General features: G+C 43.5%; 1 protein-coding gene across 2 annotated transcripts; it reads left to right on the top strand.

Moving 5' to 3' along the window:
• The first annotated feature begins 8,500 nt into the window (after nt 1-8,500).
• Nucleotides 8,501-23,253, top strand: Stard4 (StAR related lipid transfer domain containing 4). 2 transcript variants are annotated; one of them, XM_048331160.1, is made up of 6 exons: nt 8,501-8,545; nt 13,554-13,668; nt 14,077-14,126; nt 19,085-19,211; nt 20,935-21,049; nt 21,947-23,253. In XM_048331160.1, the coding sequence occupies exons 2-6, from the start codon at nt 13,564-13,566 to the stop codon at nt 22,174-22,176; spliced, it is 627 nt and encodes a 208-aa protein (XP_048187117.1). In that variant the 5' UTR covers nt 8,501-8,545; nt 13,554-13,563; the 3' UTR covers nt 22,177-23,253. The 2 variants fall into 2 exon arrangements, with proteins under 2 accessions (XP_048187117.1, XP_048187119.1); XM_048331162.1 differs by lacking the exons at nt 8,501-8,545; nt 14,077-14,126 and having other exon boundaries at nt 13,551-13,668.
• The last annotated feature ends 1,681 nt before the right edge of the window (nt 23,254-24,934 follow it).

The following is a 24,934-nucleotide window of genomic DNA, read 5'->3' as shown; positions in this document are numbered from 1 at the left end:
TGGTGCCCTGCTTGCTTGCTTATTTGTTTGTTTATTTATACAGTCCTGGGGCTTGAACTCAGGTCCTGGGCACTGTCTGAGGTCTTTTTGCTCAAAGCTAGCACTCTACCACTTGAGCCACTTTTTCTGTGTACGTGGCTCCTCAGAATTGAACCCAGGGATTCATGCATGCCGGGCAAGCACTCTACTACTGAACCACATTCCCCGCCCCCTCCACTTATTTAACAATCTTTTATTACTGAGTGTCTTGGTTCTCTAATTTGAGACAAATGTCTGTAAAGTTTTAAAACATCACATGTAGATCACTGATTTTCAGAAGAGGAACAGGCTCACAATGGCAGTAATTTGTGAAAGTCCGCCAGAAACTAGCCCAGAAGGTAGAGTTAGAGTGAGAAGTACCTCTTTCAATAAAGCTATATCATACGTCAATCTTTAAAAATATTTATTTCTGCAGTGTTTGTGCTCCTTGTCAAGCAGACGTATTTTTTAAATTACTGAAGAAGGTCTTTTCTTAGCTTAGGGAAGGAAAGCACAGGAAATATTTATGAAGTAATTATAACTTTAAAAGAGCAAGATTTTTATCACTCAGTGCTATGGAAGAAATTCTTTTAGTCTGAAGAGGTTTTAGTCTTTTGAATAATCTACTTACCTTATAGGACATAGAAAATTTGAGGAGTGTCTCTAATCTTCTCACACTTTATTATTATCTTGTGCTGTTAAAAGCAAAGCTTTTTTCATCACTTGATATAGAAAAAGGAAACATATTCTATCTTCATCTTCTGTAGTGTTCACCAGTGCTGGGTACAGGCAGAGTTGCTAGGTGAGTTTGGTGAATTCAGAAGGCCTCTAGCTCATTTCTGTTTGTCTGCCCATCTTCTCTTTCCTATCATTCTCACCTTATATTTTTTATCAATGCTAAGATCTAGGATGTGTTCATTAGCACATTTGATCTTTTAGGTGAGGCACTTATTTAGTTTCTTTTCCCCAAGTTGAACTAATTTAAATTGTCTTCAGAGCACTTAGATAAAAGTCTTTGCCTTGGTCAGCTCATAAATTCCCAGCATGGGAAAGAGCAGATACAGTTCTCAGGAGGCCTTGACTCAGTAGAGCAAGAACTAGATTTGCTCACCTGCAAGAAAAATAAGAAGTATACGATTGTCTTCTTGAAGTCTCCAGAAAATTTCTAGAAGGTCAGCTGAAAAACTACCTCATCCTTAAAGACAAGAAGTGATACAAAACCATCACTCTTGGGTTCAGATGCATCCACTAATTAGCATATGATCCAGTCAGAGACAGGGGAGCTATCTTGATTTTCACGAACACGCACACACAAATACACACACGCACGCACACACACACACACACACACACACACACACACACACCACTTAGTGACAGAGGAGGAAGAACATAACTAGAACAAAAAAGTTCCCTTTGGAAAAGAAATGGTTGTGCTGGACAAGTCTTTATAGACCTTGGCATCCTGCCTTACGTTTCTCTGGAAAAACATTTTCCCATGAACTTTGTAGGCTTATAGTTAGTCTTTTGGTCAGTTCCAGTGTAAAAAATCATACACCAAGAATTCTTCTAGACATTTTATAAGTATTCAGAAGTCTGAATCTGGTTTTAGTTATTAGCTGCTGTGCTCTGCCACGGACTTCTTTTCAATCTCACGGTAGTGTCATGGATTGCACTGTGTTCTTTCTCGTGTCACGAGAAACTTAAAATATGATATCTTTTGATTCTTCACTCCTAATACTTTAGAGTATGACTATTTACAGAGATAACTAACTTGAAATGGGGTTATTGAGGTTGGAAATAATGGAATCTGTAAGGTACGGGGCTGGTCCTCCTGTCTGACTCGAATCTTCTTGTAGACACTTGAGGCCGCAGTGTCCCCCAGTCGCCCTCTTAATACCACGTGGAGGTGCCGGCACCATCGACTTGTTCAACACAGTGAGGCACCAAGTCAACGGAGTCACAGGTACTTTAGATTCTCGGCTACAGATTTAGACGTTCTGTCCTTTCCTTGACAGCCTGGCTAAACCCAGGTTTAGTTTGGCTCCTTCCTGTCAAATTGTGTTGAAAGTAGCAGAAGCAACCATTTTTTTTTTCATGATCAATTCTGAAATTTCCAGTCACCTGTCCTATATGCACAAGCTTGACCAGCACGCCTCATCACTGAGGTCACCACGGGCCTTAGCACTGAGTGACAAGTGTGTTTTCTCAGCTTGTCCTCCCTGTCTGCTGCATAGGCCACTCGGCCAATGAAATATATATTCCTATCTTTTAGGGAAATCCTCCACTTCTAACTTCCAAATCTTGTAGTAGCCAGAGTTGAGTTGGGGGAGAAGAGAAGTCACTTTAGCTAGTTTAAACAGAAAGTAATTGGGGATAGGTTTTTGTTGTGGCTGAGAATCAAAGGACTGAAGACACAACCCACTTCAAGAATGCTTTGAGAGTAGTACATCCGAAGCCGATCAGCGTGCTAGTCAGCTTCCCATCTCTGTAGGGAATCCTCGAGATAATCAAACTATAGAGAAAGGGGGTTACTTTGGCTCCTAGCTTCTGAGGTTCCAGTTCCCCGTCAGTTGGCCCCATTGTTTTGAGCCTTTGATGGCAGATAACACTGCTCACATCATTGGCTGGAAACAAAAAGAGAAGAGTGAAAGGCCGGGGTCCCACTATTTTTTACATAATCGTGCACCCCGCTGACTTGAAGGCCTCCCAGGAAGCCCGGTTCCCGAAGGTGCCAGGGCCTCCCACAAACCACCTCACTGGGCACCAAGTCAGCCGCCCAGGATCCGTTGTGGAAGCCACCGCAATCATTATGCCATCATCCTGAGCCAGAGCAGAATTAGAATTTCAGAAGCAACAGAAACCTGACCTGTATCTCACAAATCTCTCCTGAGTGCATCTGATAAGCAGAATGGAAGGGAACCCATTGCTGTAACGGTGAGGGCCTTATTTCAGATACAGAAATAACCTGTGAACATATCCACAGTTAGGGAATCAGAATACCCTGTTTAAGAAGAGAAAAATGTCAATCAGAAAGTAGGAGATTGCATATGTCACAATCACTTGAAGCTCTAGGGTATTTGTTTGCAACATGGTGCTCTCCCTGCACTCTGGGATGGACTATTGACCCTTGTAATCTCTGGCTAGCAAAGTTCATTCTCTGAGGTAATCAGCCTTGTGAGATAAAGATCCTCTCCCAAATGAATTCTCTTGTAACTGGTTCTTTATCAGATAGTTTCACCACTCTATGTGCTTAGATACACACAGTTCAATGGAATGAGCTGTCAGATGTGTATCACACCTAGTTTGATCTCTTTTAACAACTTAAATGTAAACTTATGGAGCACGGAGTTGAGAGCAAGAGTCAGCAAAAACTTTTCTAGAACGTTCAGTCTTCTTGACAATGACCCAGGCCCTGTAGCACTGGATGCAATTCCTTCATTGCCTATTAGCATGGCAGCCACTCCACGCAGTAGGTAAAGAACAGACGGTGCTGTTAGGTGTTTAAAGTAGGTAGCCTGTAAAGGAGAACGCCACGCGGTAGTCAGGCAGGAGAGAAAAGTTTATGACCGAACTGCTGGCCTGTGGCCGAGATGATCCATGGCCGGAGACACCCCCCACCCCCCCCACCACACACACACACACACACACACACACACACACACACACACACACGAGGCCCGGAGACACCCCCCATCCCCCCCACCACACACACACACACACACACACACACACACACACACACACACGAGGCCCAGCCTTCTCTAGGGCAGGGGCAGGAGTGTGGCCAGGTGGGTTCGGATGGGACCTCAGGGAAGGGGGAGGTCACTGCCTCCAGGTCTGCCTGTTACACGGGCAACTGGGTGGAGACGTAACCAGGTAGGGGCATCTGCGTGGAGCCCTCCCGGGATAGACCTCCTAGGTGCTCTAGCTCATGAGATAGTATGTCAACGCGGGACCTGATTTGGCATGGGGGTTGTAGTTGGCTGATGCATAGAATAACTCAAAATTTAAAAAAATGATCCGAGGTAATTTGCTGATCTGTGAAGGTCCCGGTCCTAGCTGGTTGCTCTCCCTCTTCCCGGGCACAGAGGAGCGTGTGGGTGCTGCCCTGTGTGTTTCTCGGCCTCTGCTGTGGGCTGGGTGTGCCTCCAGGCTTGTGAGGCACTCTGTAGGCTGGGCGCCCACGCCCAGGTGGAAATCTCAGGGAGTTGCAGTCCAGTCTTTCTTATTTCTGTCTTGACCTGGCAGAGCTTCAGCCTTTGTCCAGAGAAGAACAACAGTGACCGAGTGCCGGAGGCCCAATTCCTGTCCTTAGCTGGGTGGCTGTGCCAGCTTATGCAATCGCTGAGGCCCGTGTGCTGATGGGAATCGTGGTGGCATCCACTGAGAGCCTGCAAGCCCTCCCATGTTATTTCTAGTTTTGTTTTATTTGAGCATTATCTCTTTAGCCTCGTCTAGCCAAGTTCCCCTATTTGGTTCATATTTTTCCCAGAAATAGCTCTAGCTTGTGGATGACTTGTAGTCACAGCTTTGATGTCATGCTTTTCTGCGATATCTGTATTCTTTCTTTCCTGTGACTGGTTTGGGGCTTGGCTGGTTATTTTGTTCAGTTTGTCGAGATATAATCCGCGGCTTCGCTATCCCTGTTGCTCATTGTGGCCGTTGGTGACTGCAAGCTTACCTCTTTGGACTTAAGCGCGGTATTTTATAAGCTGCTCTGAATGTTTTTCAGTTTTTAACATTTCTATATTTGTTGTGCCTTTGTGCTCTTTTCTAATTTCTTGGTTGACTTTAAAAAGTGTTCTGCTTTTTTAGTTCTAACACGGGGAGGCCTCCCGGCCCACCTGGCTTTGTCACTCACCACTGGTGGTGCTCTACCACTTGGATTATTGCCTACATTTTCCTCTTTTTTTTTTTGCTGTTAATTGGAGATCAAGAGTCCAAAGATTGACTTGCTTGGGCTGGCTCCAAACCTCCGTTCTCAGACTGCAGCCTCATAAATAGCTAGGATTGTAGCCTTCCGCTTGTTTTGCTTCCTGTTGAAGTATAACTTGCACACTGCACAGCTTGGTGAATTCTTAATTCTTAGTGGCTTGCAAGTTTTAATTTTAGTCTTTTTAGTCTTGAATATGAGTCAAGCCCTTGTATTCTGTAATCCTTCTTTTCAAGATGCAAGGTGCATAAGTCAGAGGCTATCACTTTACATTTCTAACAAGCGGCCAGTCAATCAGAACTGCTACTCTGTGGCTCACACTTTGCATAGAAAACTTTTACAAAATATACCTATATCTTTCTAATCTGTACTTGGCCTAATCCAGTTACATTCCTATTATTTTTGAAGAAGTAATTCTCAGTTAGAAAACATACGTTCTCAGTCCTTCTCAGAGGTTGCATGAACTTAGCAAATATTTGTTTAATTAAAGCTATGAATTTCCCAGCTCAAGTTGTCAAAGTATATAACCTGAAATATTTCTTGGTTTTGTGATATTCAGAGCCATTATTTTTTCTTAATTTTAATATTATAAAGCCTTTAATGATTGTTTTTTCATGTCATGTTTGATTCTTCTCTGTAGTTCTATTAAAAATTTGATGAAAAGTTTTGGGAAAAAGTTAAAAAGCAAATTTCTAGCATTCAAAGATACACATGTATTGCTTTTGTCATGTAGGTTTTGACTATAGGAGAAACTATGGATCTATTATGTCTGTTATAGATTTTTTTTCTTCCTTTTTGGAAACCTTTCTTCCAATATGTTCTCATATTCGGTCAGATGAGTCAGGGCTTGGCAGGGAAACCTTTTTTTTGTCTCTTCAGGGTAAATCCATATAGCTGTTCAAATTTATCACATGCCAGCCTCTTTAATACTTGAACTTTAACACTTTTATTCTTGAGACGTTATTTCCCCACTTTCAAAGTATTTGAGAGGAACTACCTCAGTACCTTAATTAGCACAATGAAAACAGTCATAATACATGCTTATTATTGCATTTGTATTAAATGAGTTAAAACTCATGCCAGCTGCTTAGCACTGTACTTGGACACCACGAGTGCTAGGTAATATTTCCTTTCTGGTGAACCAAGGTCTTGTTTTAGTAGTAGCATTGCATTTTTGAAGAAAATGTTTTTCAATGGCCTTAACTTTATTCCAACAACAAACAAAAACAACAGAGCAAGAGATGAGGTACAAAAGGAGAAGAACGACCTCCTTCAAAGAAAACAATTTTATTTTAAACATTTTTTTTTACAGAAGTTCCTGAGAGATGATGCCAAATTGCTGAATAATGTACCCAGAAATGAGTTTTAATATTGAGATAAAATTTTTCTAGTTTTTTGGTGTTTTGTTTTTTTCTGAACTGGTTATGAGGACTTGTTCCTCTGCTGGTAAATAATATGAATTCTCCAGGATGGGATTAGGTTTTTAAGTTCTGGTCCAGTTGCTGTGTCCAGGTGTGTGACCAGGGACCACGAAGCATGGTGTGTGTGAGTGTGTGTGTGTGTGCACTGAGCATCTTGATAACATTTTGTCAGCCGAACACACCTACCTTAGGGGGGGAAGTGGGTTGTGAAATGGATTCAATGGGATAAGCACATAATGTCTACCACAAAGCACTTTTCCTCAATTAACTCCAATGATGTACCCACTGTAATAGGGAGGTGAGATCTGGCCAGCGCCATCACTGGCTGTTGAGGGGTGTCACACTGACTTCATCTCAGATTAGTTAAAGAGAGCAGAGGCTGACTCCATCTTCACCAAGATCTCCCCTGCCCTGGCCGACCCAGGGAAGTTCCCCTTCGATGTGATGAGATTGTGTCAACGGCTCGACCGCCTGAGGTGTGGAAGGTTCCAGGTTGAACCTGTGCCCTCCCGTGAGTAGGCGTATCTGCCCGCTTCGCGTGAGCCCCGCCAGAGCCATGCACCAATTCCAACTAGAGTGATAGGTTGGTTCACACAGATGCTGTGAGGCAGACTGTAACTCCACTGGCCACCCGCGTGTGACCCCATTGACCACCCGCGTGTGACCCGGCACGCTCTGCAAGTGTTGCAGCCCCATGTGGCACCCGCGTGTGACCTGTAAGTGTTGTAGCCCCATCAGCCACCCGCATGTGACCTGTAAGTGTTGTAGCCCCATCAGCCACCCGCGTGTGACCTGTAAGTGCTGTAGCCCCATCAGCCACCCGCGTGTGACCTGTAAGTGCTGTAGCCCCATCAGCCACCCGCGTGTGACCTGTAGGAGTTGTAGCCCCATCAGCCACCCGCGTGTGACCTGTAAGTGTTGTAGCCCCATCAGCCACCCGCGTGTGACCTGTAGGAGTTGTAGCCCCATCAGCCACCCGCGTGTGACCTGTAAGTGTTGTAGCCCCATCAGCCACCCGCGTGTGACCTGTAAGTGTTGCAGCCTCATGTGACACCCGCGTGTGACCTGTAAGTGTTGTAGCCCCATCAGCCACCCGCGTGTGACCTGTGTTGCAGCCCCATCAGCCACCCGCGTGTGACCTGTAAGTGTTGCAGCCCCATCAGCCACCCGCGTGTGACCTGTAAGTGTTGCAGCCCCATCAGCCACCCGCGTGTGACCTGTAGGAGTTGTAGCCCCATCAGCCACCCGCGTGTGACCTGTAAGTGTTGCAGCCCCATCAGCCACCCGCGTGTGACCTGTAGGAGTTGTAGCCCCATCAGCCACCCGCGTGTGACCTGTAGGAGTTGTAGCCCCATCAGCCACCCGCGTGTGGCAGGTGTGACCACGTGGTGTTTGCCTTTATAACCCGCCTGGAAGGCCGCACGGGTTCGAGTCTGGGCTGCGACCCCGGGCCGTCGGTTCGCTTTTTACTTCCCCAATAAACCCATCCTTTGCCCCTCTTGTTGCTGGAGCCCGAGTGGGGGCCCCTGGGAGGAACCGGAACCCCCTCCCTGGGGGGTGGGGTGGGGTGGGGTGGGGGGGCCCCATCACACCTGTGGATTCAGGCAGAGGACCAGGGCCGGGTCATAGTTACCAGTCACCGCCCCGAGCGGCTCGCAGGGGACGGCCAGGCCTTCCGTGCGGGGTGGGCGCTCCCAGCAGTCGCCTAGCCGTCCGCGGGGCCCGGCTCTCCCGCGAGCCCTTCCCCGGGGCGAGGGCCGCCTCGCTCGGCCCGCGCTCGGCCCACACGCGGGCCCCGGGCGCCTCGGCTCCGCTCCGCGCCGCTCGCGCCAGCCCCGCCCACGCGGAATCATTCCATCCCGCGGCGGCCAATCGGCTCGCCCCGCCCTGCCGCGCCAGCCAATCCGAGCGAAGACCCGCGGCTCCCGGCCCACCTGGCCCTGCCGATCCCGGCGGCTCCGGCGGCCAGGCGAGGGGGCGTGGCGTGGCGGGCCGGGAGCGGGGGACGTCCCGCCTCCTAATTGGCTGAGAGCCTCGGGGTCTGGGCGCTCATTGGCTGCCGCCAGCCCCGCCCCGACGGGCTGGGAAGCGGGGCGGACGGAGTCCAGGCGGTGCGGGCCGGAGGCGGGGCGGCGTCTGCGGGGCGCGCGAGCTGCCGTCCCGGCTTCAGGTACCCGGGTCCGGGCTCCGGGGTGGGGGGGGGCGGCCGGGCGGGCGCGAGTGCGGCTTCCCCGGCCATGGCCGCGGGCCCGGCGCGCCCTCCGGAAGCCGCGAGGGGCGGCGCGCGGGGCGCGGGGCGCGGGGCGCGGGGCGCGGGGCGCAGGCGGACCCGACGGGCTGGGGCCGGGGCCGGGGCCGGGGCGGGGCTGACCCCACCGGAGGCTTCGGGCCTCAGTGTCCCCGCCGGGTCGGTGGAGGCGGGCGGCGGCGATCCTGCTGTCCGGACTGTGGTGGAGACTTAACCGAAGTCCTGTGGAGGACGGGGCGCTTCCCGGCCCTTGGGAGATCCGTGGATGGACGGGGGGGGGGGGGGGGGGGAGAGGGGGAGAGGGGGGGAGCCGGGCAGGGCACCGGGATGAATCCCCTCCACCCCCCCCACCCCCTCACTCACTGAAAGAAAGATGGCCCGGGTGTTTAATAGGAAACGCTCTCATCTGTGATCAGCTCCCAGGATTCTTTCCCGTCTCCCTCCCTCCCTCCCTCCCTCCCTCCCGAGGTTGACCTTCCCCCTCTGAAGCCAGAAGCCCCCCGGCCTTGGGGAAGCCACTCACCCGCTCCGTCCTTCATGGGTAAAATCAGGATGATGGGGCCCGGGGAGCCCTTAGGACGGCTCAGGAGGATGGAAGGAAACAGCACCGTGTGCAGTGATCAGGAAAAACAACCACCTAGTAGGAGGGCAATGAATGTGTTCCACGGCCGTCTTGTGTCTTTTTCTGTAATCTTGCCTCCCTGGTCCGTCTTCTTGGGGACCCTGTCAACCTGCGCCCCCTCTCTTCCAGGGAGCCTTTAAGTGAGTTGCAGCCTGACCCGGTAGCTGGAGGAAGTGTTGTGTGGTCTTCTGTCACCTCACCCGCAGGGCTTTGGGTGCTCGGTGGCTGTCTCCAAATGAGCAGACTCTTAGGAATGCCACCTAATCGGGACTATAAAAGTTAAAAGTTGTTGTGATTAGAATATGTACCTTGTTTGTATCAGAGGCTCCTTGTACTGCCAGCAAAAGTGGGTGTTTTGTGAGCTCCTGAAAAGGGTCAGTTCCAAAGATGAGAAACTACTCTTCTTCGCTGAGTTGGACAAATAAAATTACCTGCTCACAGTGAGAAATAAAGCATATGCTAAAGTGTTTTACCTTACGAAACATAATTTAATGGGTAAGGCCTTGGTTTGCACATCGTGTTGGGAAAGTCTGTAGCCTGTTAAGTTGAAGCTGTTTGCATAATACAAAAGCTATCAAGTAATGAAGTTTGAAAGTTCTGATATCTGAGCTTCTGTAATAAGTGTATTCTTAAACCACATGAGTATCAATTTTGGAGGGCATTTACTATTTGGTAGAGGTGACAGTGTTTGATTACAGTCTGTATTTAAAAGCGAGTCTACAGCCAGGTTCAAGGTGACTCATTCCTGTGATCCTAGCTACTCAGGAGGCTGAGATCTGAGGATGGAGGTTCTAAGCTAGCTCAGGCAGGAAAGTCCATGGGATTCTTATCGCTGACTGACTGAAAAGGTAGGAGTGGAGAGAACCACTTGAACAAGCATTCTAAGCAAGGGTGATGCTCTAAATTCAATGTCACTTAAAAATAATTAATTTAAAAAGCCAGGTGCCGGTGGCTCATGCCTAGCTTCTCAGGAGGCTGAGATGAAAGTCGAAGTTCCATGCCAGCTTTGACAGGAAAGTCTGTGAGACTCTTTTCTCCGATGTATCAGCCAAAAAGCCAGAAGTGGAGGTGCGTTAAAGAGGAAGAGCTCTGGCCTCGGGAGAGCAAGCTAAGGAACAGCGTGTAGACCCTGAGTTCAAACCCCAGTGCACACACACAGTCTGTCGCCATTTCACTGTGGCATTTATTTGAGAGTAATTGGAGTTGGGTTGGTAAAGACTCTGGCGCTCATATGTAGTTTCAAGAAAACTTGGCCCACTCTAATGGCAGCCTCCGTCTCTGCTAGTATTCTTCAGAAACACAGGCATGGAAAACACAAGGGTGAAGGCTTCCGAAGGAAATGGAGAGTCGGGCAATAGGAAGCACTTGGCTGTAGCACTGATAAGATGATACAATCTCGGTAGAGTTCTTAGACTGACCCAGTTCATTGGCACCAGTGCTGACAGAGGGAATAAAATACTGAGTTGGTAAGAGTGAAGGTAGAATTTAAAAAAAAAAAAAACATTCTCCCACAGATTGTAGGAGGGATAATTGCGTCAAAACCTTGATAATGCCAATACTATTCCCTCATTCCTAGCTCGTTCTTGACTGTGTTTTAGGAGATTCTCCCAGTCAAGACTGGTCATGCACAGCCATTTAAAATGAGATTAAGTAGGATTCTATTTAATCTTGATGGGAATCAACCTATGTCAGAATTACCTGCCTGGCTAAACATTTATCCAGTTAAAAGAGAGCCTTCCGGTTATAGACTTGATTCTCTTCCTAACTCCCATTTTCACCATCTTAAAAGAGATTTTAGAAGGTTTTAATGTTTTCGTTTTGTTACTATTTTTGCTATTTAAGTTTATTTGAAGGAGAATCAGCTTTGAGAACAAAAACCAGATTCCATCCATTTCTGTTGCTACTAGATGCTTGTATGTATTAGATACTTGGCAAAGACGTAGTAATATATTATGATATGTATATTATGTGTATATTATGATAATGGGAGATTGGGTTATTCTAAAGCTTGAAGATGGGGATGAGTACTAGGAATGGGCACATCTTAGGTATCTTGAGGTCTTTCATAAGAGAGTAGTAGCTCTGTACATATTTTTCCCATTTTGATTCACTAGATTTCTCGAGGATGTTAGAGGTAAGGACTACCTTGGACACTTGTATTCATGGCCCTGTTTATTCTTCCCCTACAAATTTCATAGTTAAATGAGAGAATAAAACAAAGGAATAATTTGTGGTATGGAGTTTTGAGAACACACTGCAGGTAGAGTGCTAATAACCCAGTTCTTAGGAGTCCAGAAAAGAATAGTAATCAAGTAGTGAAATAAACCACAACAGAAGGGCCCCGAAACCATATTAAGGATGTATGAACTTCATTTTTATTAATAGATGTGAATGCTTACTAAGATAAACTCCTTTAAAAATGTTTCAGATTCTCATCTTTCTAGCTAGCTTTTATTATTCTTCTACGCTGTATTTGCAAAAGATAATGTTTGCTTATGATAATAGTAGCTTTCCATTTCATCTTGATTTCTGTCAGAGTTTCAATAAATGTTCTTATCTGCCAACCACAGAAAGCTGGCAAGAGACCTTTGGGTTTAGAGAATGTTGTTTAACCATAATGATGGCAGTAATAGATAAATTTCTTTGACACGCTCTCTCTAAGAATCTGTACTTGTTTATGGCCTACCCTTGAACAAGGTCCTTGTATGGACTGTCAAGCTGCCAGACTCTTGAGTGCAAAGAGGGTATTTTCCTGACTAGTACAATTGTGAATGAGCTCATCCGCTTTCCCTCTTTTAGACATTTTGCATTGCTTGTGTGGATTCTGATTCTGTTTCATTGAATTTTCTCTGTGTAGGTCCCCATGTTTCTATACATTTCTACTGTTTATCAACTTAATAGCTTGTATGCTTTGCTTATGCTCTTTAGCTAGTGAGTACGGCCTCGACTTATTTTTTGTCACCTTTAGTTTTTAGATAAGTAGTTTTCAAGCCCAGCTGATGACAGAATGATCGGTGACTTTTTTTTTTTTTTTAAATTAAAAGACCTACATTTCCTGTCCCTATACCAGGCCAGACTGTCTGAATTGACTATTGGCAGTGGGCCCCAAATGCTAACATCTAAAAACAAGTATGGTAACATAAGACAAAGGTGACTCTGATCGCTGTATCTGCTGTTGAAAATTGCAGTCTTGTTCCTGTAGTGGTTTGAGGTCTGAGATACCATTTGGATCTTTTTCCTTTATCTTTTTTAGTATCCTATTAGACATTTAATGGGGCGGTTTCCCCCTTTATCCTTTTACTTGCGTGTTAGCTTACACTGAGAAAGTAGAAAGTATGTTGAGAAATCAGTGACCTGATATCTAAAGAAGACAAAGGAAGACCAAATAACTCTCCCTTTGGAACAAAACCATTTCCACATTGATATTGAGGTCCTGCTGTGTGCCAGAATAAAATGCTAGATGAGAGCTCCATATTGGTGAATAAGAGCAAAGGCCCCTGCTCTGCTTTGTTAGTGAGGTGTGAGATAGTAAAAAAAATAGAATAATATACTAATAAAGAAGCAAATTAAGATAATTATAAGAACGACGGAAGATAAAAGGACATAATAGTGCGTTGCAGAAGGCCATATTAAGGACAGGAGTTTTAAACTGAACTTGGCATTGCAAGCTGTTATCAGTCATACAAAGGTTGGGAATGTAGAAGTCCAGGCAGATGAATAAATAGCGAGTACAAAGACCCAAGGTCGGTGTGACAAGCTTGGTCTGTGTGATAGATAGAAAAAAAAAAAAAGTGGAGCTAGAAGATGACTGTGGGCCACGGGTATGGTGGTATAAACTGGAATCTGTTACTATTTAGAATGGTTCCAAGCCTTTTGATTTGAGAACCTAGGCTCACAGTAAGTTGTGAAGATGAGGAAGATTGAGGCAAATTGAGGTGTCACCTAGGACTGAAGTTGTAAATGAGCTTCTGGGTCTAGGGTTTTGGATGGAGCCATGAGGTTTGAGGCAAGTATCTGATGCTCCATCTATGTAAGAGACACATATCCTTTGCCTGCTCCTACTTCATGTGAATGATTTTTTTTAATCATCCAGAAAGAGAACATTATTTTCCATAGCTATGAGTTAATTACCTCAGGAGCTTTCAGAAAGAGTCTCTGCCCTGGTCCTGCTCTCAGACATTCTGATGAGTTCCTTTGAAGTGAGAGCCAGGGTAGGTACTTTTATAGCTCCCCCTGGGAAATTTAATGTGACACCAAATTTGGATCTGTAGCAGTATACGCTGGTGCTAATCTTGGTCTCTGTAACAGGAAGAAGAAAATGGAAAGCCTGTCTGATGTAGCTGCTTTCTCAACTAAACTGAAGAACACTCTCATCCAGTACCATAGCATCGAAGGTGATCAGTGGCGAATTGCGAAGAAAACGGTAAATTAGTTCAGTTACTTGTTACCTGATATTTGGGGTGTATCCAGTGAATGGGCTGATGATTCCCACAGTGGTAGGAGTGACTGTGCAAGAGATTGTTGTGCAAGTAGGGTTGGCGGTCATCTCATAAAGAGAGAAACTGACTGGTAATAGTGCAGGAAAGTGCCCTAGCCCCGAATTCACAGGCCCAGAGACAGAGGGAAGGAAGAAAAAGAGAAATCCAAATACGGATGCTTTCATGGAATAGATTGCTTATACATATATTTTATATTTTAATTTCATTTACACAAGGATTACAGTTACATTATATAGCTTTATTATAATAAAGTACTCTAGACTTATATAATTGTCAGTTTTATAGGTTCTGCTTATGTAATTAATCACCACATAATATTTTAATGTTTCTAGAAAGATGTAACAGTTTGGAGAAAACCCTCTGAAGAATTTAATGGATATCTGTAAGTTATAGTTTTGTATATCTCTTAAGACAGTGCTTTCTGTCTATACACATGATATTAAGTGATGGTTGCTAGTAAAATTTGGTTCTTGCTTTTGTGATTTAAAATTTTCTGAAAAGCAAATGCTCTTATGAATTCTGAGCCTTAAAACAATGGCCATATCTTTTGTGCACTGAGTTCACAGTGAGGAGGTCCTAAATAACAGTATCAAAAGATTGATATAAACAATCTGAATTTCTTAGTGTGGCATCTGTGGCCCTCCTAATATTCCATACAACTTAATATTGTCGCAGTCTATATTTTAAAGATTTATTTTGAAGATACCAAAAAGGTAATGGTGATGTAAGTATTTGCTGAACCACTCATAGGAGCAGAATGGTTAAATGATCAGACATTGGTGATAGAGTACTGTATTGCCTTTAAAAGCTACTTTCAAACTCTATAATACTATAAGATGAGCAAGATTAGCCACTAAACTATACGTAGCACAATTATAGGCTTGTTTTGGTATGTTTGCATTAAGATATTTTTACATAAGGCCAAATATTCATCCGCAGATAGCAGCATTGTACGTGGCCTTTATCTTCATGCGTTTGATGAACATTAGGTAGGCCTATGGCCATAAATCTTTTGTAGCATATATGAATTGATATTTAAAAAGTAAGGGTGTCATTGTAATATTTCCATATATGTGTATGGTATACTTTGATCTTTCCTGGCTCTTTTACTGTCTTTTTTTTCCCTGTCCTTCTCATCCATTTTTTTCCCCTGCTTCCTAGCAGTTCCTCTTTTTACTTTTCATTACCTTAGTTTTGTTTGGGGCTTCTTTCCCCTAAGTTGCAACAAAATGAGGGCAAATAGGTGAGACTCCTTAACATTTTGATCTTCAGTTATATCCATTTTCCAGCAGACAGCATGCTTTGTTCTTTTTTTTTTTTTTTTTAACCAGTCCTGGGGCTTGAACTCAGGGCCTGAGCACTGTCCCTGCCCAAGGCTAGCACTCTACCACGTGAGTCACAGCACCACTTTTGGCTTTTTCTGCTTGTGTGGTGCTGAGGAATGGAACCCCGGGCTTCATGCATGCAAGGCGAGCCCTGTAGTGCTCAGCCACATTCCCAGCCCTTGATTCTTCTTTATGGCTGAGCAGCAGTCCATTCTTCATCCGTCCATGGATGGACCTAGCCTGGTTCCGTGGTTTGGCTCCGTGGACAGTGCTCTGTACGCACCGTTAGACAGGCATCTCTATAGAAGCTCACTTTGCTTCTTTGGGGTGCATACCCAGAAGTGGTAGGGCTGGATCATGTAGAAGAACTGTTTTTATTTTTTTGAGGCACTTCTGTACTGATTCATCACAGCTGTCGTAGTGTACATTTCTATCGGCAGTGGATAAGAGTTCCTTTTTACCACATCTGGCTTCTGCATAGCAAAAGCAATAGTCAATAGTGTGAAGAGACAGCCTGCAGAATGGGAGAAAAAATGTGCAAGCTAGTCATCTGACAAAAGATTAATAGCTAGACTTGGTAAAGAACTAAGTCGACAAAAAAGCTATCCAATTAACAAATGGACAGGAGCCCTGAGCTGATACTTTTCCAAGACGAAAGCACAAATAATTAATAAATACATAAAAGTACTTTGCATCGATGACTAAGGCCATCGGTGGAAAAGCAAATCAAGCTATACTGAGATGCCACTTTACCCAGTTGGGTATATTGTTTTGAAGAGTCAGTGGCAACACTGGCCTGTGTGGTTCGAGTAGATTATGCACATGCTGAGGATTCAGTCCTTTTTAAAACTGAAACGGCTGGCCACACGTAGTACACACAGAATGTTCTGAAATGTTATGCTAAGGGTATCGTTTCCAGAAAGATGAGCTGTACAATATTTATGACAAAGACAGGGAAATTGGAGTTGGAGTAAACAATGTAAGCAAGTCTACAAATGGATCCTTAGATCAGCAATTCCCAGTGGGGGTTGAACGGTGTAAAGTGTGCCAAGGGCGCGTTGCTGCGTGGATGCTTCGTCTACTTAGGTGGAGGCTGAGAGGAAGGATCGATGCGTCTTAAGGAATGAAATGCTGATTTGTAGTCTAGGTAGAATGAAGTATATTTGCTACTGAAACATGGATGAGAAATACTTTAATGACTTTATTTAGGGAAGTACAGATTGAGTTTCTGGCTGTAAATGCTGGAATAGTAAACGTGGGGCCGGGAGAGCTTAGGTGTGAAGGGTTTTTAATTTGAAACTAAGGAATTCAGTATTGCTTGCCTTCTGTCCAACTCCCATTGTCTTCCGATCTTTCAGTGTTTTGGATTTTCTCCAATAACATTGAGAAAGATGCAAATTAGTATGGAGAATTGACCAAGAGGTTTTATCTAGGGGTCTATGAGTTGCTTCTTCTGCCTCTGAATTGCAGAGGTAGGTAACTGACTTTTTTCTTAAGATTCCTAAACAAAACAAAAACATGATAAAGAGTTCAGTTAAGTTGGACATAGGGAGCTCAAACGAAGGCATGTAGCATGGGAGTTGGAACGGGAACATAAATGTGGAAAAGATTTAATGATGGTCTTGGTTGTCTACTGGTGATGACCGTGATGGTGGTGCGGAGAGGCGATGATAACTCACACATGGAAGCTAGATGTGGTCAAAGTGCTTTACATCTTGACAGTCGTCTTGGTAGGAACTTGGTGGTCGATTTGTTTTGAGTAAAGGAACAGGCTTAAGAGAAAACAAATAGTCAAAGTTGATTCCAGATTTCTAGTTTAGGGCTGGGGATATAGCGTAGTGGCAAGAGTGCCTGCCTCAGATTTCTAGTTTATATTATATTAGGTTAATCTGTGCTGCCCCCACCAACATCAAAGAAGGAAAGCAGATTCCAGATGGGTGATGAAGTTTGCCTTATGATATTTAGGAAGTAACTAAACAGCTTCAGAGGCTTTAAAAAAAATTACTGACACCATTGAAGCCTAGCTATCTCTTACTTTATCTTCTCCTTTTCTTCCTTTGAAGTAACTTAATTCTTTTGTTTTATTCTTTGAATACACATTTATATGTCCATGAATAGTTTAAAAAGCCTTTATCTTGGGGCTGGGGATATAGCCTAGCGGCAAGAGTGCCAGCCTCGGATACACGAGGCCCTAGGTTCGATTCCCCAGCACCACATATACAGAAAACGGCCAGAAGCGGCGCTGTGGCTCAAGTGGCAGAGTGCTAGCCTTGAGCGGGAAGAAGCCAGGGACAGTGCTCAGGCCCTGAGTCCAAGGCCCAGGACTGGCAAAAAAAAAAAAAAAAAAAGCCTTTATCTTCAATGTATATACTTAATTTAGTAATTTGCCTATAGTTTCTTTCATTAAATATTCTCAAGATTTAGAATCCATGTATGGAATCATATGCCTTTGTCTACATTTGCAGGTTTGCCCATTCATGGACAGGCGAATTATTGTCCATTTTCTATATAGCACAGTATTCATGTTTTCCTGTGCACACGTGTGATTTTCTTTCTTTCTTTCTTTTCTTTCTTTTTTTTTTTGGCCAGTCCTGGGCCTTGGACTCAGGGCCTGAGCACTGTCCCTGGCTTCTTTTTGCTCAAGGCTAGCACTCTGCCACTTGAGTCACAGCGCCACTTCTGGCCATTTTCTGTATATGTGGTGCTGGGGAATCGAACCCAGGACTTCATGTATAGGAGGCAAGCGCTCTTGCCACTAGGCCATATCCCCAGCCACACATGTGATTTTCTTTGTGGTTAAAGGATGACTATCATCCCGCTTTGCTAGACAGTACCAAAGTGCTCTCAAAAACAGCAGTTTAAGAGTTCTCATCCTCCTCCATTCTTAATCGCTGCTAACCCAAGGCATATGCGTGACGTTATATCTTGTAAGCATGTTTCTTACTTGATGTGCTTTAGATACCCTAATTACTAGTGAAAATAAGCATATTTGTTGATACTTCAATCTTAGTATGTCATTTATCCATGTTTTGTTTGAATTGTTATCCACTGGTTTATTGGAATGGTTATATGTCCACTATAATAATTGTATGGTCTATTTATTTTACATGGCTTTTCCCAGACTGTATCTAGTTCAAGAAAATTTTATTTTTTCTTATGTGACAGTAGGTTTCAAATTTTAACAAAACTTTTATATCTAAGGTTTTATGCATCCTATTATTAAAGAAATCCCCTGCCTTCGGAAGTCACTAAGATATGAATTTTTTTGTTTTACATAATAGTAGATGTTTTCCAGTGATACCTTTGAAAATGTCAAATTCCAGTATGATCATCAGCTATTTCCCAAATGTTCTGTTCCACAGGAGTATTTTTCTGCACATAATAAAAACCTTTTAAAAATTCAAGCTAAAATTTGCATGGACTGGTATGTTTGAGGATAAAGAAAGACCAATATCCAAAATAAATGGAAATACTGCCCTAGACTGAAGACTGGTTTTAACTATATTATCATTTAAACTTTTACTGTGTTTATGGTGACACATTGCATATCTGTTTGCTAACTAAATTTGAAGAGTTTTTTTTTGCAAAATTATTTTTTGTTTTGTGGCTTGCTCTGTATTGTACAAAACAGTAGGCTTCATTTGTAATAAATTTCTGCATGTATGTAATGTACTGCAATCATATTCAGCCCTCGGCAGCTCCTCTTGGCTCCGCACTGCTTCCCTTCCTCCTTGCATATAGTTTCCCTTTTCCTTTCATGTCTCTGAATTTTTTTTCCCAAGTCTATATTCTTCATATACTAGAAAATATGATATTTGTCTTTTTGAGTCTAGCTTTTTTTAACTTAACATGAGGATTTGGGTAGAATCTGGTACAACTTATCAGAAAAATTGATTTACTCTTTCAAAAATTTGAATTAATTTTTACTCCTACTTTCAGTGTTAGCTCTGGATAATGAGGGCATGCTAGAATTCTTTTCATGTGAGTAGCATTTATCTTTCATTTTTGCCTCTAGGTACAAGGCCCAAGGTGTTATAGATAACATTGTCAATAATGTAATAGACCATATACGCCCAGGGCCCTGGCGTTTGGATTGGGACCGCTTAATGACTTCTCTGGATGTTCTGGAACGCTTTGAGGAGGTATCTATTTAGAAACACCACTCCAGTGTGTGTGTGTGTGTGTGTGTGTGTGTGTGTGTGTGAGAGAGAGAGAGAGAGAAACACACAGCACATGTGTGTGGCCATCTACGTCTGTACTCATTTACATTCATTGTTGTCATTGCTTTGAGAGTAGTAGTCATGGTGAAGATATCTCAGGGGAATACTATGCTGTCTTTCAAAAAGCCTGTGTTTGCTCATTTCAGTTAATGAGTGTTAGGACTGAGTTTGTCACAGTAGCCCTACTCTTCCTACTTCAGATAACCTTTAACAGCTTTAATTGTAGAACTATAAGGTTCTAAAATCTACAATTTTAAAAAAAGCACCCACTTTTTCTTTTTTTGGCCAGTCCTGGGGCTTGAACTCAGGGCCTGAGCACTGTCCCTGGCTTCTTTTTGCTCAAGGCTAGCACTCTGCCACTTGAGCCACAGCGCCACGTCTGGCTTTTTCTGCTTGTGTGGTGCTGAGGAATGGAACCCAGGGCTTCATGTATGCGAGGCAAGCTCTCTTGCCACTAGGCCATATTCCCAGCCCCCACCCACTTTTATACTTAGGTTTCTAGGTAAACCTGTGCACGTTTTCCTTAGTAGTAAGTCAAAAATAAAGGCTGAGGTATAGAAATACCACTTTAAGCATTAAGAAAAATGTGTAGCAGAAATGGCTTGATCTCTTTGTATTTTTTTTTTTTTTGGCCAGTCCTGGGCCTTGGACTCAGGGCTTGAGCACTGTCCCTGGCTTCTTTTTGCTCAAGGCTAGCACTCTGCCACGTGAGCCACAGCGCCACTTCTGGCCGTTTTCTGTATATGTGGTGCTGGGGAATTGAACCCAGGGCCTCATGTATATGAGGTGAGCTCTCTTGCCACTAGGCCATATCCCCAGCCCCTCTCTTTGTATTTTTGTTAATTGATGTCTTATTATATTTGAATTTTTATTAAAAGATGCAGTATTCGTGGTCAAAGTATTTATGGATTTTTTATCCAACACTCTTGTTTGGGTTTTTGTTTTGCTTTTATCAGTCATAGGGCTTGAACTCTGGGCCTGAGTGGCTGTCCCTGAGCTCTTCAGTTCAGGGCTAGCGCTCTACCACTTGAGCCACAGCGCCACCTTCAGGTTTCTGGTGGCTAATTGGAGAAATTGGACTTTTCTTCCCAGTCTGGCTTTGAACTTCAATCCTCAGATCTCAGCCTCTTGAGTAGCTAGGATTATAGGCACGAGCCACCCGTGTCTGGCTTATCTCCAACACTCTTCAAACAGTCTGCAGTCTGCATTCCCTCGTTCTGTGTGGAATATTATCCTGTACAAGTAGAATTATTATTCTGTAAATATTAATCTTAATTGTTTATTTTTTTTTTTTTGGCCAGTCCTGGGCCTTGGACTCAGGGCCTGAGCACTGTCCCTGGCTTCTTCCCGCTCAAGGCTAGCACTCCGCCACTTGAGCCACAACGCCGCTTCTGGCCGTTTTTTCTGTATATGTGGTGCTGGGGAATCGAACCTAGGGCCTCGTGTATCCAAGGCAGGCACTCTTGCCACTAGGCTATATCCCCAGCCCCTTAATTGGTTATTAATTAAATTGTTAGTTATACTCTCTCTTGAGTATCTAAGATACTCAATAATTTGTGCCTCTGTATATTTTCATCATCTCCATTCCATGTGTATATTTTCTCTGGCAATAATAGCTGTCTTACTTTTTTGTCTTCATTTTCAGAATTCCTGTGTGATGCGTTACACTACAGCTGGTCAGCTTTTGAATATTATTTCTCCTAGAGAGTTTGTTGATTTCTCCTATACTGTGGGCTATCAAGAAGGACTTTTATCGTGTGGTAATAATATTAAAACCTTGCACTTTCAGGCCATTTGAGTTTTCTAAGTGGGTGAAAATACATTTCCAACCCTCATAGTTACTAAGTTTGTTTCTTTAGTACAGATGCTAAGCTGTAGGGAATAAGAATGTATGAAGTGTTTTTGTTCATAAATTTTCATTTCCAATTACATGTTATCCTGTAGTTTGTAAATAGCAGGAACAGAACATATGACTAACTCTGAGACAGGGATCTAATAAAGTGAGCTCTTTCTTAAACTACCCTCAGAAAACAGCTTCTTAGTATGTCTAGTACATTTAATACATGTAAGAAATATTTACTTCCTTAAGCTGTACTGTATTTTTCAAAATTAAAATACTGCCAGTGGAAGACTTCTGTACGCATATATCATATATGTGTAAATTAATGCTTCATGCATAGTGTGCCCTTGAGATAACAGCTGTAGGTCAACATCTGCTTTTTATTTTGAAGCAGCTAGTGCCCAGCTTGGCTGTGGTAGCGTTCGTGCAGCGTAGTCAGGGCACCGTCAATGTGATTATTGGCGCCTTGAGGCGTAGCTGCTGCAACCAAACCTTGTAGTTTGCTAATAGTGTCCAAGAATGACGGACATGTTGTCATCTTTTCCAAAAGGATTAGAACTTTCCCCAATCCCTGTCTATCAAGCTTCTGTCAGAATTTTCCTTGGTAACTTATCTTTTTTTTATTCTTCCAGTAATTATCTTCTTATTTTTAAAATTCTGCTGTGGTTCTCTGGTTTCTTGTAAGGCTTTTCATCCTTATGGATAAGAAGCAAAGTATTTAAATAAGAAATCAGGTTGTATTTTTTTGTTCAGATGAGAGTTATAGGCAAATGTCAGTTGCTACTATTAATAGTGTTATTTAAAAATTGTCTTGTAGGAGTAAGTGTTGACTGGAGTGAAAAGAGATCGGAATTTGTTCGAGGATACAACCATCCCTGTGGCTGGTTCTGTGTTCCATTGAAGGACAACCCCAGCCAGAGTATCCTGACCGGTTACATCCAGACGGATCTGCGTGGAATGATCCCTCAGTCTGCAGTGGATACGGCCATGGCCAGCACGTTAGCCAACTTCTATACTGATTTACGAAAAGCCTTACAGAAGGAGTAATAGGTTCACACGGGTTTCCTCTGATCCACTGAACCGCTGCTTCCCATCAGACGCATGGCGTGCGTGGAAATCAGCCTCTTCTCTTCTGCATAGCCCATGGAAACATCTCAAATGTTTTTGGTTGAATTAGTGCAGCATTTTATTTTATTCCTAAAGTAAATAGCTAAGAGAGGGCATTTCAGTTTTGCTAAACTTTTATTTGCAAACTGTTCAGTATGCAAGTGTGTCTAAGAATAGAGAAGAGAAATCCACCAAGAATTAGATACAGTTCTCTGGCCTAGATTATTCACAGAAATGGAACAGTGGCACAGTATGAATATTTTGGCTTCTGAAAACTCAGAGAAAGCACAAGCTTTATGCTGTTCATATTATTTTGGAGCTTTATGAATATTTTGTAAAATTTCACTGTTTTCGGAAGTAGATGTTGCTGTACTTTTAGTATGTTTTATGAGTTTGCCTATATCTTAGACAAAAGATAAAAGTTCTTACGTATATTTTATATAGATAAACTTTAATTGAATTGTACTCCTTTAAGTATTAAAAAGACAAATGAGAAAAGTGTTATATAATCCAAACATAATTTAATTTTGATATCTAGATAGCATTCTCTTGTAATGTCTTTAAAAGCGTATTGTGTCTTTATGTGCTTTTATATTGGGACTCTTTATTAAATTGCATTGATGCATGAATATGATTACATAAATACCTGCAGATTATGCCCTGGTGACCCCATCCCGAGCAGCAGTCTGAGGTGCAGGAAACAGCTGGTGTTCCCCTCTCCTCGCCAGCAGAGTCAGCGCTAGCAAGTCAACCTCGAATGACTGTGCTGTGCAGGTTTGAGTTGTAAAAGTCCTACCCACCTCGCAGAACAGCACAAACTGCATCTTAAACATTCCTGGTCTAGAACAGTAACAAGTGTATCCACAGATTTGTCCAAGTACCTGGGTATCATGCCTTAAAAATGAATATTCCCTAATGATTTTAACATTCCCTATCATTCTTTAGCTTTTGAGTGAACTTCCTGGCTGTCTGTATCTCTGTGTCTCTGTGTGTTGGCGCTGGGGCTTGAACCGAGTGCTGTTCCTTAGCTTTTTCTGCTCAAGGATGTTGCTCTTCCAAGGAAGCTGCAGTTCCACTTCTGGCTCTTTCGTGATTCGTTGGAGATAAAAGCTTCAAGCGCTTTCCTGCCAGGGCTGAGTCTACAGGCCTGAGTCCCCTGGCTCTAGCATCTAACATGAGTATGTGAGGTGACGCATTGTGTCCTGGAAAAGCTTTGCATGTGTAAGCTTCGCCGCACACACGTGTGCATGCACAGAAAGGCATGCCAGTGCTCACACTGTTTTCTTAGCTGTTATTGTAATGATTTTATTGCCTTTGTCTTCTTTTTGTGTGTTTATTGAGAGTGTCCTAGAAATAATTACAAGCAGGCAAACCACACAAAAAAAACCCCACAAAAGTATGTAATAGTTGAGGGTCACAGTTTAAGTGCCTCAAGGTTTTGTCTGCTTTACTTTTTTCTCTTTTCCTGTGTATAAAGAGAGTGAGTGGTTGCTTACATTCATTTTGACAATGTGGGGGGAAATGGAGCTTTTTTTTGATTCTGTGTTGATTTGGCTAGCACCATCACCAGGTTCATAGTAGACAGACTTACAGTTGTTAGATTGTAACTAATGTTTCAGACCTGACAGAAACAAGGCACAAAGAATTCCACGTTCTTAGCTTAGATTTATCGATCCTTTCCTAAGCTAACTGTAACTTTTGATTACTGGATTTCTCTCCTACTTTTTCTTCCTTTACTAGAAAGAAAACGTGAGTTTTAATTTTGAATAACCAGTGAGAATCGTTAAACATTAGACGTCACCCCTTCTCCTTCATTTGTTCCTCTTAGTCGAGTAGAAGGTCACCGTATTCCATTCTTCTGCTCTGGATGGAAGAATTAGGGTAAAGGATGTGGAAGGAGACTGGACGCGTCACGGTAAGGCCCTTCCTGCCTGCGCTGGGGCCTGGAAAGCCGAAGGAGCCTCCCTAACCGTGCGGTCCCTTTGTCCCTCCCACTTGCTACCTCCAGTAGCTGATTACAAGATTCCCTGATGAACCGGGACCCCTGCAGGTGAAATCATCATCACAGAACAGCTTTTCTCGCACTATTGAGTCAGCGGGTGAGTTGACAAATACTGTATTTGTGTGACCCGAAATGCACGTGAAGCTCCCCGCTGCTGCTTTAGATGGGCGGGGCACTTGGGAGAAACAGCCAGGCTGAGATCTGAGGTCCACATTACATGCTGTCGTGTACACCCCTGAAGTGTGTAATTGAGAGGTTTTCTCAGTCCGTCTATCAAGTTAGCAACCCTCATCGCAGTGCCGCTGTAGAACATTTCTGTCACCCTGAAAGATCCCTTTTGTTGGTTTGCAAGCACAGATCCGCCCAGATCTTACCACAGTTTGCCGGGGAAAAGAAGATGCCGAGAAAGATGTCAGTAGGTCTTGTTTGTCGGAGGAACGTGTGTGATTTTTAAGCTCAGGATCTTTGTTCTAATGTATTAAATACATTGTGCCAAGTCAAGTGTCATAATAGGATAACAGTTTAATGTGAGATTCATATTAGCACATGATTGAATCTGCTGCTCTATGGAGTGCAGAAAGAAAGAGGAAAAAAATCTGTCACTAAAAGTATCATAGCAGCCACATTAGAAAAAAAAAAGATATATCGCTGAAATTAATTTTTGGTAACATTTAACTCGACATATCCCAAATATTG

The sequence above is a fragment of the Perognathus longimembris genome, chromosome 22 (genome assembly GCF_023159225.1).
Source record: "Perognathus longimembris pacificus isolate PPM17 chromosome 22, ASM2315922v1, whole genome shotgun sequence".
Lineage (NCBI taxonomy): Eukaryota > Metazoa > Chordata > Mammalia > Rodentia > Heteromyidae > Perognathus > Perognathus longimembris.
This window is presented reverse-complemented; position numbering and strand designations above follow the sequence as displayed.